Raw genomic sequence first — 12,458 nt, 5'->3', positions numbered from 1 at the left:
ATTTATTTGATTTTATATGATTTATTTGAAAGAATTAAAAGATCAATTTCAGGGGACTGGGTAGCTCAGTGAGTAAAGACGCTAAATGCCACACCTGGTCTCATGAGTTTGAATACAGGGTGTGCTGAGAGACTCCAGCCAGGTCCCCTAAGCAACAAAATTGTCCTGGTTGTAAGGTCACATGGAGTTCTCACTCTCGGTGGGGTGAGTGGTGAGTTGTGCATGGATGCCGTGGGGAATAGAATGAAGCCTCCACGTGTGCTATGTCTCAGCGGTAACGTGCTCAACAACCCATGTGATTAAATGCCCGGATTGACGTCTCAGACACGGAGGCAACTGAGATTCATCCTTTGCCACCCAGATTGAGGCAAGTCACTACACCAACACGAGAACTTAGAGCACATTGGGAATTGGGCATTCATGTCTATCCTTGAATTTTTCACCTGGTCGAGGTTGATAAGGATTTTAGAAAGTAATTTGTAATAAGTAATGCAATTACTTTTCAAGCAGAGTAATTAGAACAGTAATCAAATTACACTTCAGGAGATGTAATTAGTAGTTAGTAATTAATGTATTTTTTAGAGTAACTTAACCAACACTGGTCATGAAAGTAGATGGCACTTAAATGTTTGTTCGCTGTGGATATAGTCGCTATACATTGACACAATTTTACGTTTTCCATTGCACTGCGGCTATAATTCAGACTGAGCCATTACTGAGACCATGATTTGGAGATTTAAGTGAAGGGCCCCTTCACTAATTTGCCATGTTTCTTATCTTGTTTCTTATTCGGCTTTAAATAATGCAATAACTGAAAGACAACGAGACAGAGAGAGAGAGAGACAGAGAGGGAGATAGAGAGAGAGTAGTAGAGGATAATAGGAATGGAAGTGGGACAAGCTTTGAACAAGAGTACATTCATGAAACGTTCTGTGCTTTTGACTGTTTATCTCACAGTGAGTGTACCATGATAAAAAGCTCTTGCCTGGTGTGCACTCTAATGGGAAGGAATATATAATGAGACGGAATAATGGCATTAAACACATTCATTTAGATTGCACTGAGTCTTTCACCACACTTTCATTTGTGGCACTTCTACAGCAAATTGTTTAACACAGACCAGCTGTCACACATTCCACATTACTGAAATATTCCAAACTCTGGCTCTGTACTCACCCCCACCTCCACATGGTCTGAACCTCTGTCATCTTGTTTGTGCAAAACCTCAAAGTAGTATCGCCGTGAGGACATGAGACTGCAGGGGGTAAAAGTGAAAGGAAGAGAGGGCAGGGAACATTAGCATCTGTGGGTAAGGTAATTTAAGAGTTATAGAAGGACTGAAAAGATGAGGACAAGAACACTAGGAGGTGAAGGAATGAAAAGGGCACAATCCACCACTTAGTGTGGATAAGTACACTGGAAGTTGCGAACACTCATTCTCTGGTAAGCGATTTGCGTGACAAAACTAAATTGCTCCAGATGAAACAAATACAAGATACAGAAAACTGCACACAGCACATTGTATTTTGTGTTCACATAACAAAAAATTGCTTATCTCTCACCAAAGTATCTTTCCACATCCAATAATGCTTTCCAAACTCGCCAGATCATGCAGTAGCTATCATAGGAGCATACAACGCAAATACAAACAACATTTTATAGTCATTAAAGAAAGCGTTTCTCTTTTTCAGTTTTAATAGATTCACTTGGTTGTAGTTTTAATTTCATTTTGTGTATTGTATATAACTGGATTGTTTTAAGCTTGATGGTTTACATTAAACGTCTAGGTTACGTATGTAACCTCCGTTCCCTGATGGAGGGAACGAGACTTAGTGTCGAAGAAGCGACACTAGGGGTCTCTCTTGAGCGCCAAATATACCTCTGATCTATGAAAAATGGCCAAGACAGAATTTGCATGTCCCGCCCCCGGATATACAGGTATAAAAGGCGGGGAGATGCATCTGTTTCATTCAGGATTTTTCTGAGGTCAGGCTAAGCGATGAACCAGGAGGACACAACGTCTCGTTCCCTCCATCAGGGAATGGAGGTTACATACATAACCTAGACGTTGTGTTGAAGAAGCGACACTAGGGGTCCAATTTAAATCACGCCATGCGCTAGGCAGTGTACGTGTGCTTCTAACACAGGAGCGGGCAGGTACTTGACATGCCAAAACGACCAGCTGTATCAGACTGCACCGAATGCCCCATAAAGTTGTCGGAATCCTTATAGTTACCCTAGGCAGGGGAACAAGGTGACGCTTGCCAACCTGGGAACAGGCTGAGCCTAGCCGGGCCTCTTTTCTCTCTATGTTTCTCGCATAGAGAAAAACGGCTGGGGCCCTTACATGCATTGTGGGAAGGGGGTCTTACCCAGTTTCCTATTTTTTCAGGGGAAAGAACCTGCGGAGACCACACCTTCCCAGAGAGGGGGAGGTAAAAGTGGCGATATACACCACATGGGCTTTTAGGTCACATGTGGGAAGTGGCGCAGTGGTAGATCCCGCCTCTGTGGAGGGAGGAGTTGTTACAGACATGGCGACCGGGGGGCAGTGGTAACTGCCCAAGGGAGACGCGGGTCTGCTCGTGAGGGGGAAGTCCACACAGGGGGGAAGTCCACGTAGGAGCCCTGACCTGTGGAGCACCTATTCCAGTACAGGGTAGATTGTGTACCTGCAGTAGATTGGGTCAGCAAATTACTCCCCTTAATTGCGAACTCCGAGGACTTGGGAGGAGTCATCCAGGGAGCCGAGTGAGTGGGATCTCCTGGGAGAAAAAGTGCACAGTTTTTACCTCAACCAAGGGAAAGGGCGCTAGGTGCAAGCGATCTACCCAGTCAGTCCGTCAGTGTGTTACTGAGTTCTGCCGGCTCGGACCTGAGAAAACATGGGACGAAACTGACTCTACCCTGAGATTGTAAAATCTCACAAAGGTATTAGGTGTTGCCCAACCCGCTGCTCTGCATATGTCTGCCAGGGAGGTGCCTCTGGCCAGTGCCCATGAGGACGCAACACTCCTTGTTGAGTGTGCTCAGACCCGCAAGGGGGGGGGCATGGCCTGGGTGTGATAGGCCAATGAAATGGCATCCGCCACCCAGTGGGAGGACCTCTGTTTGGAGACAGTGTTCCCTTTCCACTGTCCACCAAAGCAGACAAAGAGCTGTTGAGAATGTCTAAAGCTCTGTGTGCGGTCATATTTGTCCTGAACCAGCGGGAGAAACCTCCGCAGGGCAAAGAATACAGTCAACAACTCTAGGCAGTTGATGTGCCAGCACAGCGGGGCCCCTTTCCAACGGCCCGCGGCTGCGTGACTGTTGCACACGGCGCCCCAACCCATGTCGGTCATGACCAGGGCGCATCAGGACAACAGCTGCAAGGGGACTCCTGCCCGCAGAAAGCAGAGGTCTGTCCAGGGTTTGAATGTTTGGCGGCAGGCGGGGATGACCATCACACGGTGCGTGCCACGGCGCCATGCTTGTCTTGGGACTCAAGTCTGGAGCCAGTGCTGAAGCGGTCTCAAATGCATCAACCCCAGCGGCGGGACCGCCGCGGAGGACGCCATATGCCCCAGGACCGCAGTGCCTGGCCTGAAGGGGGCGAGGCATACCAGCACTCACTGCGCGCACTTGTTGGTGAGACTGAGTCTAACTCCATGCCGAGAAAAGAGAGAACTCTGTGAGATTGCTCTTTTCCCAGTTGACCTGAAGCCCTAAGTGGCTGAGGTGCCTGAGCACCTGGTCCCTGTGGGTGCATAGTAACTCTCGGTAGTGGGCCACGATGAGCCAGTCGTCGAGGTAGTTGAGTATGCGGATGTCGGCTTCTCGGAGTGGGAAAAGGGCTGCCTCTGATGGTCCTGTCTAGTCAGAGTGACGGGTTGGGAAGTGAAAGCCACACATCCAAGCTCCGTACTAGGGGCACAAACGGGATGATTATTTTTGACATACCCGGTGGGGCGGAGCAGCGGGGCGGAGCACATAGTATGGCGTAGGGAGGCAAAGGTACGTCCCAAGGCTCTGGTGCTGAGAAAAGACTCGAATCACTTACCTTGCTCCGGCAGGGGGCAGGTTAGTGACTGAGGAGGAGGTCAGACAGAGGCGATCTCTAGACTTGTCAGAACTGGCCGGCCGGGGAACAGTCATGGGGTGGGGAACCCAAGGGCAGGGGGTCCACGTCCAGCATGTCGGGACTGTTGGAGTGTGGTGGCAGAGTTCCGTGAGAATGGCATTTGCGGGCCAGGTGACCCAGAGACAAAGAAAATCGCTCTTTTATTGAGAATGTGGGTATGGCAAATTAAATAATTTCAAATAAGGATTCTCCTCCCGGTCCTCCTCCAGAGGACGGAGTGGTCTGCTTACCAGCTCCGGAGCGAACGTCTCAGTCTCAGGGTCGAACATCTCAGGAGCACCTGGGAGCTTTCGGGTCCTCGAGGGGGTCTGTGAGACAGGGGTGTGCGCTTCCTGCGGGGCGCTCGACGCTGGGGCTGAGAGCTGGGCCCAGGTTGAGGTGGAGCTGCACGTTTTCTAGATGCAGGAGGCTGCCCTCGGCGATCAGACGGGGCTTGGCTCGTGGCAGCAGGATTGCGGCGGGGCAGGATGTGTGAAATGGTCTCCGTCTGGGCGAAGTCCTCAACGGTGTCGCCGAAGAGGCCGAACTGGGAGAAAGGGGCATCGAGGAAGCATGAATTGTCCGTCTCGTGCATCTCGACAAAGTTCAGCCACAGATGAGGTTCCTGGACCACAAGTGTGGCACAAGTGACTGCGCTGTGGCCTACGTGGCCCTGAGGGTGAGGTCGGTCGCTGAGCGCAATTCCTGCACCACGTCGGGATCAGGACTATCCTTGTGCAGATCTTTAAGTGCCTTGGCCTGGTGGACTTGCAGGAGGGCCATGGCATGCAGGTCGGAAGGGTTGGGAAGTGAAAGCCACGCATCCAAGCTCCATGCTAGGGGCACTAACGGGACGATTAATTTTGACGTACCCGGCGGGGCTTCGCAGCAGGGCAGAGCACGTAGTACGGTGTCGGGAGGCAAAGGTGCATCCCGAGGCTCTGGTGCTGAGAAAAGACTCGAAGCACTTACCTTGCTCCAGGAGGGGGCGGGTTAGTGACTAGACTCGTCATAACCGGCCGGCTGGGGAACAGTCGTGGGGCTGAAGGTGGGGGGTCCACGTCCAGTATGCCGGGACTGTTGAGGTGTGGTGGCAGAGTGCCGTGAGAACGGCATTTGTAAAGGAAATCACTCTTTTATTGAGAATGTGGGTACTTGCGACAAATGAAATAAATTCAAATAAAGATTCTCCTCCTGGCCCTCCTCCAGGGATCAGAGTGGTCTGCTTAGGACGGAGGGTTCCAGTCCAGCCCAACGCTGTTGGCGGCCCGGGCAAGCATGTTGGACAACTGGGCGTCAGCCTCAGCCTGGGCGTGCTGGACCGAAGGCGGCAGCCAAGACGAGTCATCCGCATCAGATGCTGGACAGCTCTCTGATGCAGCGGCGAGCTCATCCAGCTCAGGGGGCTCCAGAGAATAGGCAGGCTGGCTGTGAGGCAAGCCGCTGTTGCCTCGAGCCCGGATGGAAGTCAACGAGCGTGCCGGGGCGGGAGGTTCGCGGGGACGTACCCGGTGAAACCGATCCCGCTACCATCCCCGGATTGCCTCCATCGCTTCAATCCTGTGGGAAGAAGGAGCGACACGTGGGGGTGGCTGGAGTGGCGTTCCTTCGGTTGAAGGAAAGCTGCGACCGCAACGTTGCCATGGTCATGTTCTCGCAGTGAGAACATGACCATGGCATCCAGAACATCCACAAACGCTGCCTCGGTGTGATCGCATCCCAGACACACGAAATAGAGCCTTTTGCCGTCTGAAGCGGAGAGCACTCTACCGCATCCAGGAACTACACAGGGGCGGAAAGGCATCTTTATAAAGACGCATCCTGAAAAGGACGTTCAACGCTGCTGTGTATTGCTCTTTTAGAGAAAATCACTCTTTTATAAACTCTTTTATAAAGCACCCAGGGGCAAACTGCACTGCCGTGCAGAGTATCGCTCAGAAGTAGAGGAACAGGTGTGTGACTCGCAGCTCGCTGCATACACGACCATCGGCTACGAAGAAAATTTCTGAATGAAACAGACGCATTTTCCCGCCTTTATACCCATATGTCCGGTGGCGGGACATGCAAATTCTGTCCGCCAACTTCTCATTGGCCTTTTTTCATTGATCATAGGTATATTCGGTGCTCATTAGATTATTATCTAATGTTTATAATCAGATGAAAACACTTGTCTCTATGTGTAAATGGACCACAGGATTTCTGTTAGCAAGATATTTTCATTTCAGATAAGAGTCACACATATGCACACAAGTACAATTCACATTACAATGCAGCTTACAGTGATGCTATGAGAAGGTGGCACATATCCTAGATAGGGGGAGGTCTAAAAGAGTAAGGGTATGCTAAAGAGAAAACCTCCCTTTTGAAAAGACCAGCTTAGTCCTGCATGCATTTCTGTGCCGGTCCTGGCTGGTTTGGTGCGGGTCTAGCTGGTGGACAGCCATGCAATTGACCAAGCAAAACCAGCATGGTGTTTTTGATAAAGCTATTTGAGCAAGGAAGCCTTTCTGGTTAAGGTAATTTGGGAAAGGAGACCACAGCACACTGCTATACGGAATGACAGTATATTTTTCAGCACTCTGAAAGGGAGGGGCGGAGGAAGGACTGGACAGTAGATCAGCACCAGATAGGACAAATAGAGAGAATTGAGGGGGGTAGATAATAGAGTTTTAATTGGCTGACTAATTGCATGGCTCCATCTAAAATTGTTCTATTCAATAATTAAATAGGAGTGAGTGATTAAGAAAGAGAGAGATAATGGAAGACAGTGTATTCAGGAAATGTCCAAATGATAAATAGCCTAATGTGGTAAGATGGTAATCACACGAAAAGGGGCCATGCTAATATTCAGTTCCACAGTATGCTTTTGCTTTTATTAGACAGTTTAATAACAAGAATTGAATATTGGTTTACTTACAATTTAGACACAAAATGGCCAGTTATTCTGTCAATTTTTGCTCCGCTAATGAAAATAATTCCAAACGAAGCTAAAGCAGAATCAACAGTTGCATGTTGCAAGGCAACACAAGCTGGGTTCTATCAAAATGTTTTGAAAATTCGACTCAAGAATATAGGACACATTGCGTGTTTCCATTAATTGTAAATGCGCATTATCTTGAGGGAGCCCGCCTTTTGTCATGGAGCAGCTGATTGACCTCTTTGCTTTGGGAAGAGATGTATTTGCTGAAATAAAGCAATTGCACATTATGATATTAAATGATGCCAGGATAAGTCGCAGAATAAGTGCAATAGCTCAAATAATGAGGGCTCAAATGGCTATTCCCATTCGCTGACAGCCTTCATATATGTATTGTGAGGACCCACTTTAATGACGATCTGTGGGTGAAGCACGTTCAACTAACCAGGGCTACGTTTGAAGAATTGTGTGCTATGGTTGGCCCTTTCATTGAGCCAGTCACGTCAAGCTCTTACACACCTATCTGACTATAAAAAATTGTTGGATGGAAATCCAGCTACAGACACTGACAGTACATCTGGACCTCATTAATGGATGCATCATTCATTTGCATAAACCCTAATTAACATAAAAGCGAGCATTGGTGTAGAAATCTAAACAAAATACAAACATTGAAGGGATATTGCTGAGATTTAAAATGAGTCAAATTTGTTGCGTAATTTATGCACAGATTAGTGGAAAAATGACTTCATAAGAACACCCTTGAAAAACAACAGTTGCCTGAACTGAATACAGATAGACAGAATATTATATGTTCTGAATTATACAGATAGTACAAACCCACATATTGATGAAGCACTTAAGAGGAACTTTAGGACTGTATTAGTATAGTATTTTGGACTTCTGTACACTGTATAAAAAATGTTATTGTTACTATGGACTGCTCAAATAAACAGCAATGCTTTGAAATCACCTCAGAGACCAACGTGATCACACAGGTTGTCGAAATGCTATTTCCGAAAGTTGTGGTACCTCTAGGATCGGCAAAAATATGCCAGCTCACTGATTTGCGACATTTCCCACCAAACATTTTTGCATCGGTTTCTGTGTGTTTACCATTCCACATGGCTCAACCGGCAGCAACGTTACATCAGCAGTGTGAGAGACCCGGTTCCGTATCCACGTTGAAACCAGGAAGTAATCACGTTTGCTTATTTTAATTTTTTATTTAGTCTGCATTTGGGTTCTCGTTGTTCAAACCTGACAACTAATGTTTAGGTTTGGGTTGGGGGATAGAGTCCATAAAATATGCATACCTCTTCACTGTATTACTTATTACTTGTGGTTGTCTTATAATTTAATTTGGGGTTGGGAATTTAAAACTTTTATAGGCCTAGGCTCCTCTTTGGATGAAATGCATTTAATAAAATATATGTGGGTTGCAGTATATAGATATTCTATATACATACATATATAGAATATCTATATACTGCAACCCACATATATGTTGTCAGTCTTGGCAGTAAGACTGTGTAAACAATGGTGTGTGTGTGCACGCACTGGCACATTCTTAGTCCAGTCTTTAGGCACAATGTTACACTGTGACAATGACTAACTAATTAAACTAACAATATGTTTATGGTGATTATATTTTAATGTACCATGAATAATCGCATTTATAAAATAATAAATTATTATTAAAAAAAAAATAAATAAATAATCGATTCACAGCCATTGTGTACTTCCAATTTGCACATTAAGCTGGGAAAAGAGAAACATTTGAACATTGAAGAAATTACAAACATCAACTTTAATTATACTGATTTATATAACTGCTATTACATAAGTGATAGTTTAAAGCTACTAGCTCTGAAAATAAATCCAGTCTGATAGATGGCCTTTTAAAGATGTACTGAATTGAAAATGCTTTCAAAATTTCCTAACACACTTGAGACATTTTTCTAGAATGTCAAGCGAGGTTGACCCCTTCTGGTCCTGCAGAACTGGCATATTCCCTTAAATGCCAGATGCTACAGTACATCTGAGACTACTAGAGATACTCTTTTTCAATGGCCATGCTCATGCTCAATAAATTATACACAGATTAATTTACATAGTTTTTATTAGTCAGTCTTATGGTTCTATGGATGTACTGTATTTGTAAAGATGCTGCCTGCATTATAAAAATAGTTATAAAGTAATTATTTTATAGTTATAAAGGCTTATAAATAACGTAGATACTAAATAATTATAAATGGGGCTTTAACCTTAGTTTCTATAACCGCTAAATACATTTTGTCTTTGTGCACAAACTTCAGGAACTATCTCAGGTTTTATGTGAAGACATTTCAAAATATATATATTTTTTAAAAAGCTCTCTGTAGTAGCACAAGTATCTTAAATCCAAATACATATTTGAGTGGTGCAGCAATTAAAACAACAATGCACACAACTGGGGGGAAAGAAAGTCAAAATACTGTAAGTGGTAAAAATAGAACAGTCACATCTATACAAACTCTGAACTGTAATTATGTAACTTTTAAAATTATTACAGTACATACACTTAAAATCAGAAGTTTTTGAGTGCATGGCTTTGATACTTTCTGGTATTCTGATATACCTATATCTCAGTTTCAAACAAATAATAGCATTGCACTGAAACTGACACATAGCGGGAGACATTTTAACATCATTTATCCATTTGACATTTCCACCGATTTACTAACTCTGCTGCATGTAGCGTGCTTTGTAAAGAACATCTTCATAGTTTCTGTCATCGTCAACTCTGACAGATATTATTCTTTTTTTATTTCTCCCTAAACATTTCGCCCTAGTTCATTAGTGCATTATTTTGCCAAGCAGCAGTGGGAATTCCAGACAATTCTGTCAGAAATCTCTACTATTTGTTCTCTCAAATTCAGCCCGTTAGTACAACACGACAACCCACTCAATGCTGTCACCAAACTAACAAGCAACGATCGAAGGGCATAATGAAAGTAAAGAGGCGGACATGTCTACTCCATACGTGCCTGGAACTGGATCCAAGCACGTATGGAGTAAACGTGTCCGCCTTGTGCTCCTATCACACTATACTCCTGACATGCAAATTGAACCCTATAACCCATAGTCTATCATTTACAATTAGACAGTGCTAGACAGTGTTTTTACGGTGCTAAAAATTACTTAGCAATAATGTTGTCTAAATCAGCCAAACAGACTAAAAAGGATGCCACGGTGAAAGACCAAACACCTGCGGCTCACAACGAGGTAAACATGGTTGCTTTGGTAGGCCTAATCTAAGAGCACAGAGTGGCCCTTTTTGCTGAGTTCAAGGCGGCGATTACATCACTGGAGGCTTACTTAGACCGTGTCCAAACTATGGTTTCAGATCATGAACTGAGATTGGCATCAATGGAATCTAATCCAAATGCACTCAACGAGGGAATCGAAGTCTCTGGAGGTGACATGTGAAGCATTGTCTGAAAGCAATGCTCAAAGCCCTCGAGCCTCGAATTCGTCATAACAATATTAGAATAATCGGTCTACCTGAATACATCCAAGGCCCCTGCCCCACTGCTTTCTTCTCTGAGATGCTTTTGGAAGTATTAGGCGATCAGGCTCTGCCCTCTCATCTGAAAGTCAAGTCAAAGTCAAAGCCAAGGGTGAAACCAAGAGCCATAATCATCCGATTCCACCACTACCGGGTCAAGGAAAAAGTAATACAGGTCAATCATCCAATTGTGGTGAAAAATAACTGTAGCGAAGTTGAATACTTTTTATTCAACTCAAGTAAAAGTAAAAGTAGTATTATTTAGTTATACTTAAAAAAAGTAGAACAATTTGAAAAATGTACTCAAGTATGGTAAGTACTAAAAGAGTAATTGTAATTTGTTACTTTCCACCTCTGGTTGTCAGCCCAGAGATCAAGGAGCTACGTGGCCAATATCGAGGAGTAATGGCAGAGCTTTATAATCTGGGTCTAAAACAGTCTTTTTGTACCCAGCCAGACTGAGGATCTCGACAATAGATGGAGGGAAAATGCTGCTCTCTTCGGTTGAAGATGCTCAAATGTTTTCAGAAGTCTCTAGGAGGTGTTCCCCATAGGATTTTCTTTAGCAGCGGTGCTGTTGTGCGTGCGTCCAAAAACCTACAACGCCGGATCCGTATTAATACGTGTTGTTCAAAGAATAGATTAAGACAAATTCAATTTTAGCCTGGGTCACATCAGGGTTCGTTTGTGCCTTTAAAGGGTGCTTTGAAAATGTGGCACCAGCACCTGCTTTGGTAGCACCCATGCAAATAATATTACATGTTATGTGCATTGAAATGCACATTTGACAGTACAGCATTGATTTTGAGGTTGGGATGCAGACGAAAATTATGATATTAGCAACAAAATGAACACTTAATTTTTATATGGCTAAATTGAAATATTCTGACAATGTGACAAAGTTGGGTCTTCTTTACAGTTTCCTTTCATCAGGCTCCTACTAATTAAACTACAGTCATGTCTTGGAATTTCTGAAGGCAAACAAAACAACTTACATTTTCTTACAATTAGAGAGCATTAGAAGAGTACAGATTTTACACAGATGGAAAATTGATAGCTTGGTCCATAATAGTTTTAACAATGAAATTTGTAATAAGTCCATGGTAACCATAGGTTATTCATGGCTCCTTACCACTATGGTTAGTAACTAAGTTTTCTATGTCAAGAACTATGGCATTTTTGTAATGAAAATACATTTAGAATGTTGTTCTACCACAACTACCATATGTAATACAGTACAGTTAGTGTTACTACAGTAAATCCATGGTACATTTTTCTAAGTGTTGTGATTTGAGAATTTAAAAGCCTTTAATTTATATTTTCTCCTGTTGTCTTTGTCAGTGCCATTTAGAATGTGGGGACTATTTGCTTTAAACTAGTTTCATCACCGAGACATGAGAGTTTTGCAACATACAATTCCCTTTTGCAGTGTAGAAAGTGCATAGATGACTGGGGCTGGCAAATGTTATGTTGCGTCAAGAATTTTAAATTAACCATGTGAAATCCCTAATTCAGCAGTGGCACAGCGCTGCTGCAAAATGCTTATAGGGAAAACACTGCAAGGTAAAATCACATAGCAGTGGGCGGCGGCCACCAGTTGACTTTGTAGTCGGTAACTAGTTTTGATTCAGAACTAGCTTTTTGACATATAGACTTATGTTCAGTTAAAAAAATTATTTATTGCTATAATTTGTTTATATATATAATGGAATTGCAATGTCTTGTCCCTGGCTGGCTTGGTTATATTTACACGTTGTGTACTGTAAATGTGTGTTCATCGGGTTATATTTTGCTGACCTTATTTTTTCTTTTATTAGGGTTTCTGTAAGTTTTTGGTTTTACATTTTTAATTTTAGTTGCCACATTTTTAAGAATGTCATCAATTAAAT

At 43.9% G+C, this 12,458-nt stretch overlaps 1 protein-coding gene across 1 annotated transcript in view; it reads right to left on the bottom strand.

Moving 5' to 3' along the window:
• Positions 1 to 12,458, bottom strand: part of LOC127660301 (N-acetyl-beta-glucosaminyl-glycoprotein 4-beta-N-acetylgalactosaminyltransferase 1-like) — a 144,187-nt gene that overhangs the window by 31,883 nt on the left and 99,846 nt on the right. Inside the window, exon 9 of the mRNA XM_052150459.1 lies at positions 1,177 to 1,255. Coding sequence (XP_052006419.1) covers positions 1,177 to 1,255 — 79 coding nt within the window. The remainder of the gene's footprint in view (positions 1 to 1,176; positions 1,256 to 12,458) is intronic.

This window comes from Xyrauchen texanus, chromosome 1 (assembly GCF_025860055.1).
Source record: "Xyrauchen texanus isolate HMW12.3.18 chromosome 1, RBS_HiC_50CHRs, whole genome shotgun sequence".
In the NCBI taxonomy this organism is placed as follows: Eukaryota; Metazoa; Chordata; class Actinopteri; order Cypriniformes; family Catostomidae; genus Xyrauchen; species Xyrauchen texanus.
Note: the sequence above shows the minus strand (reverse complement) of the source record. Positions and strands in the feature narration are given on the sequence as shown.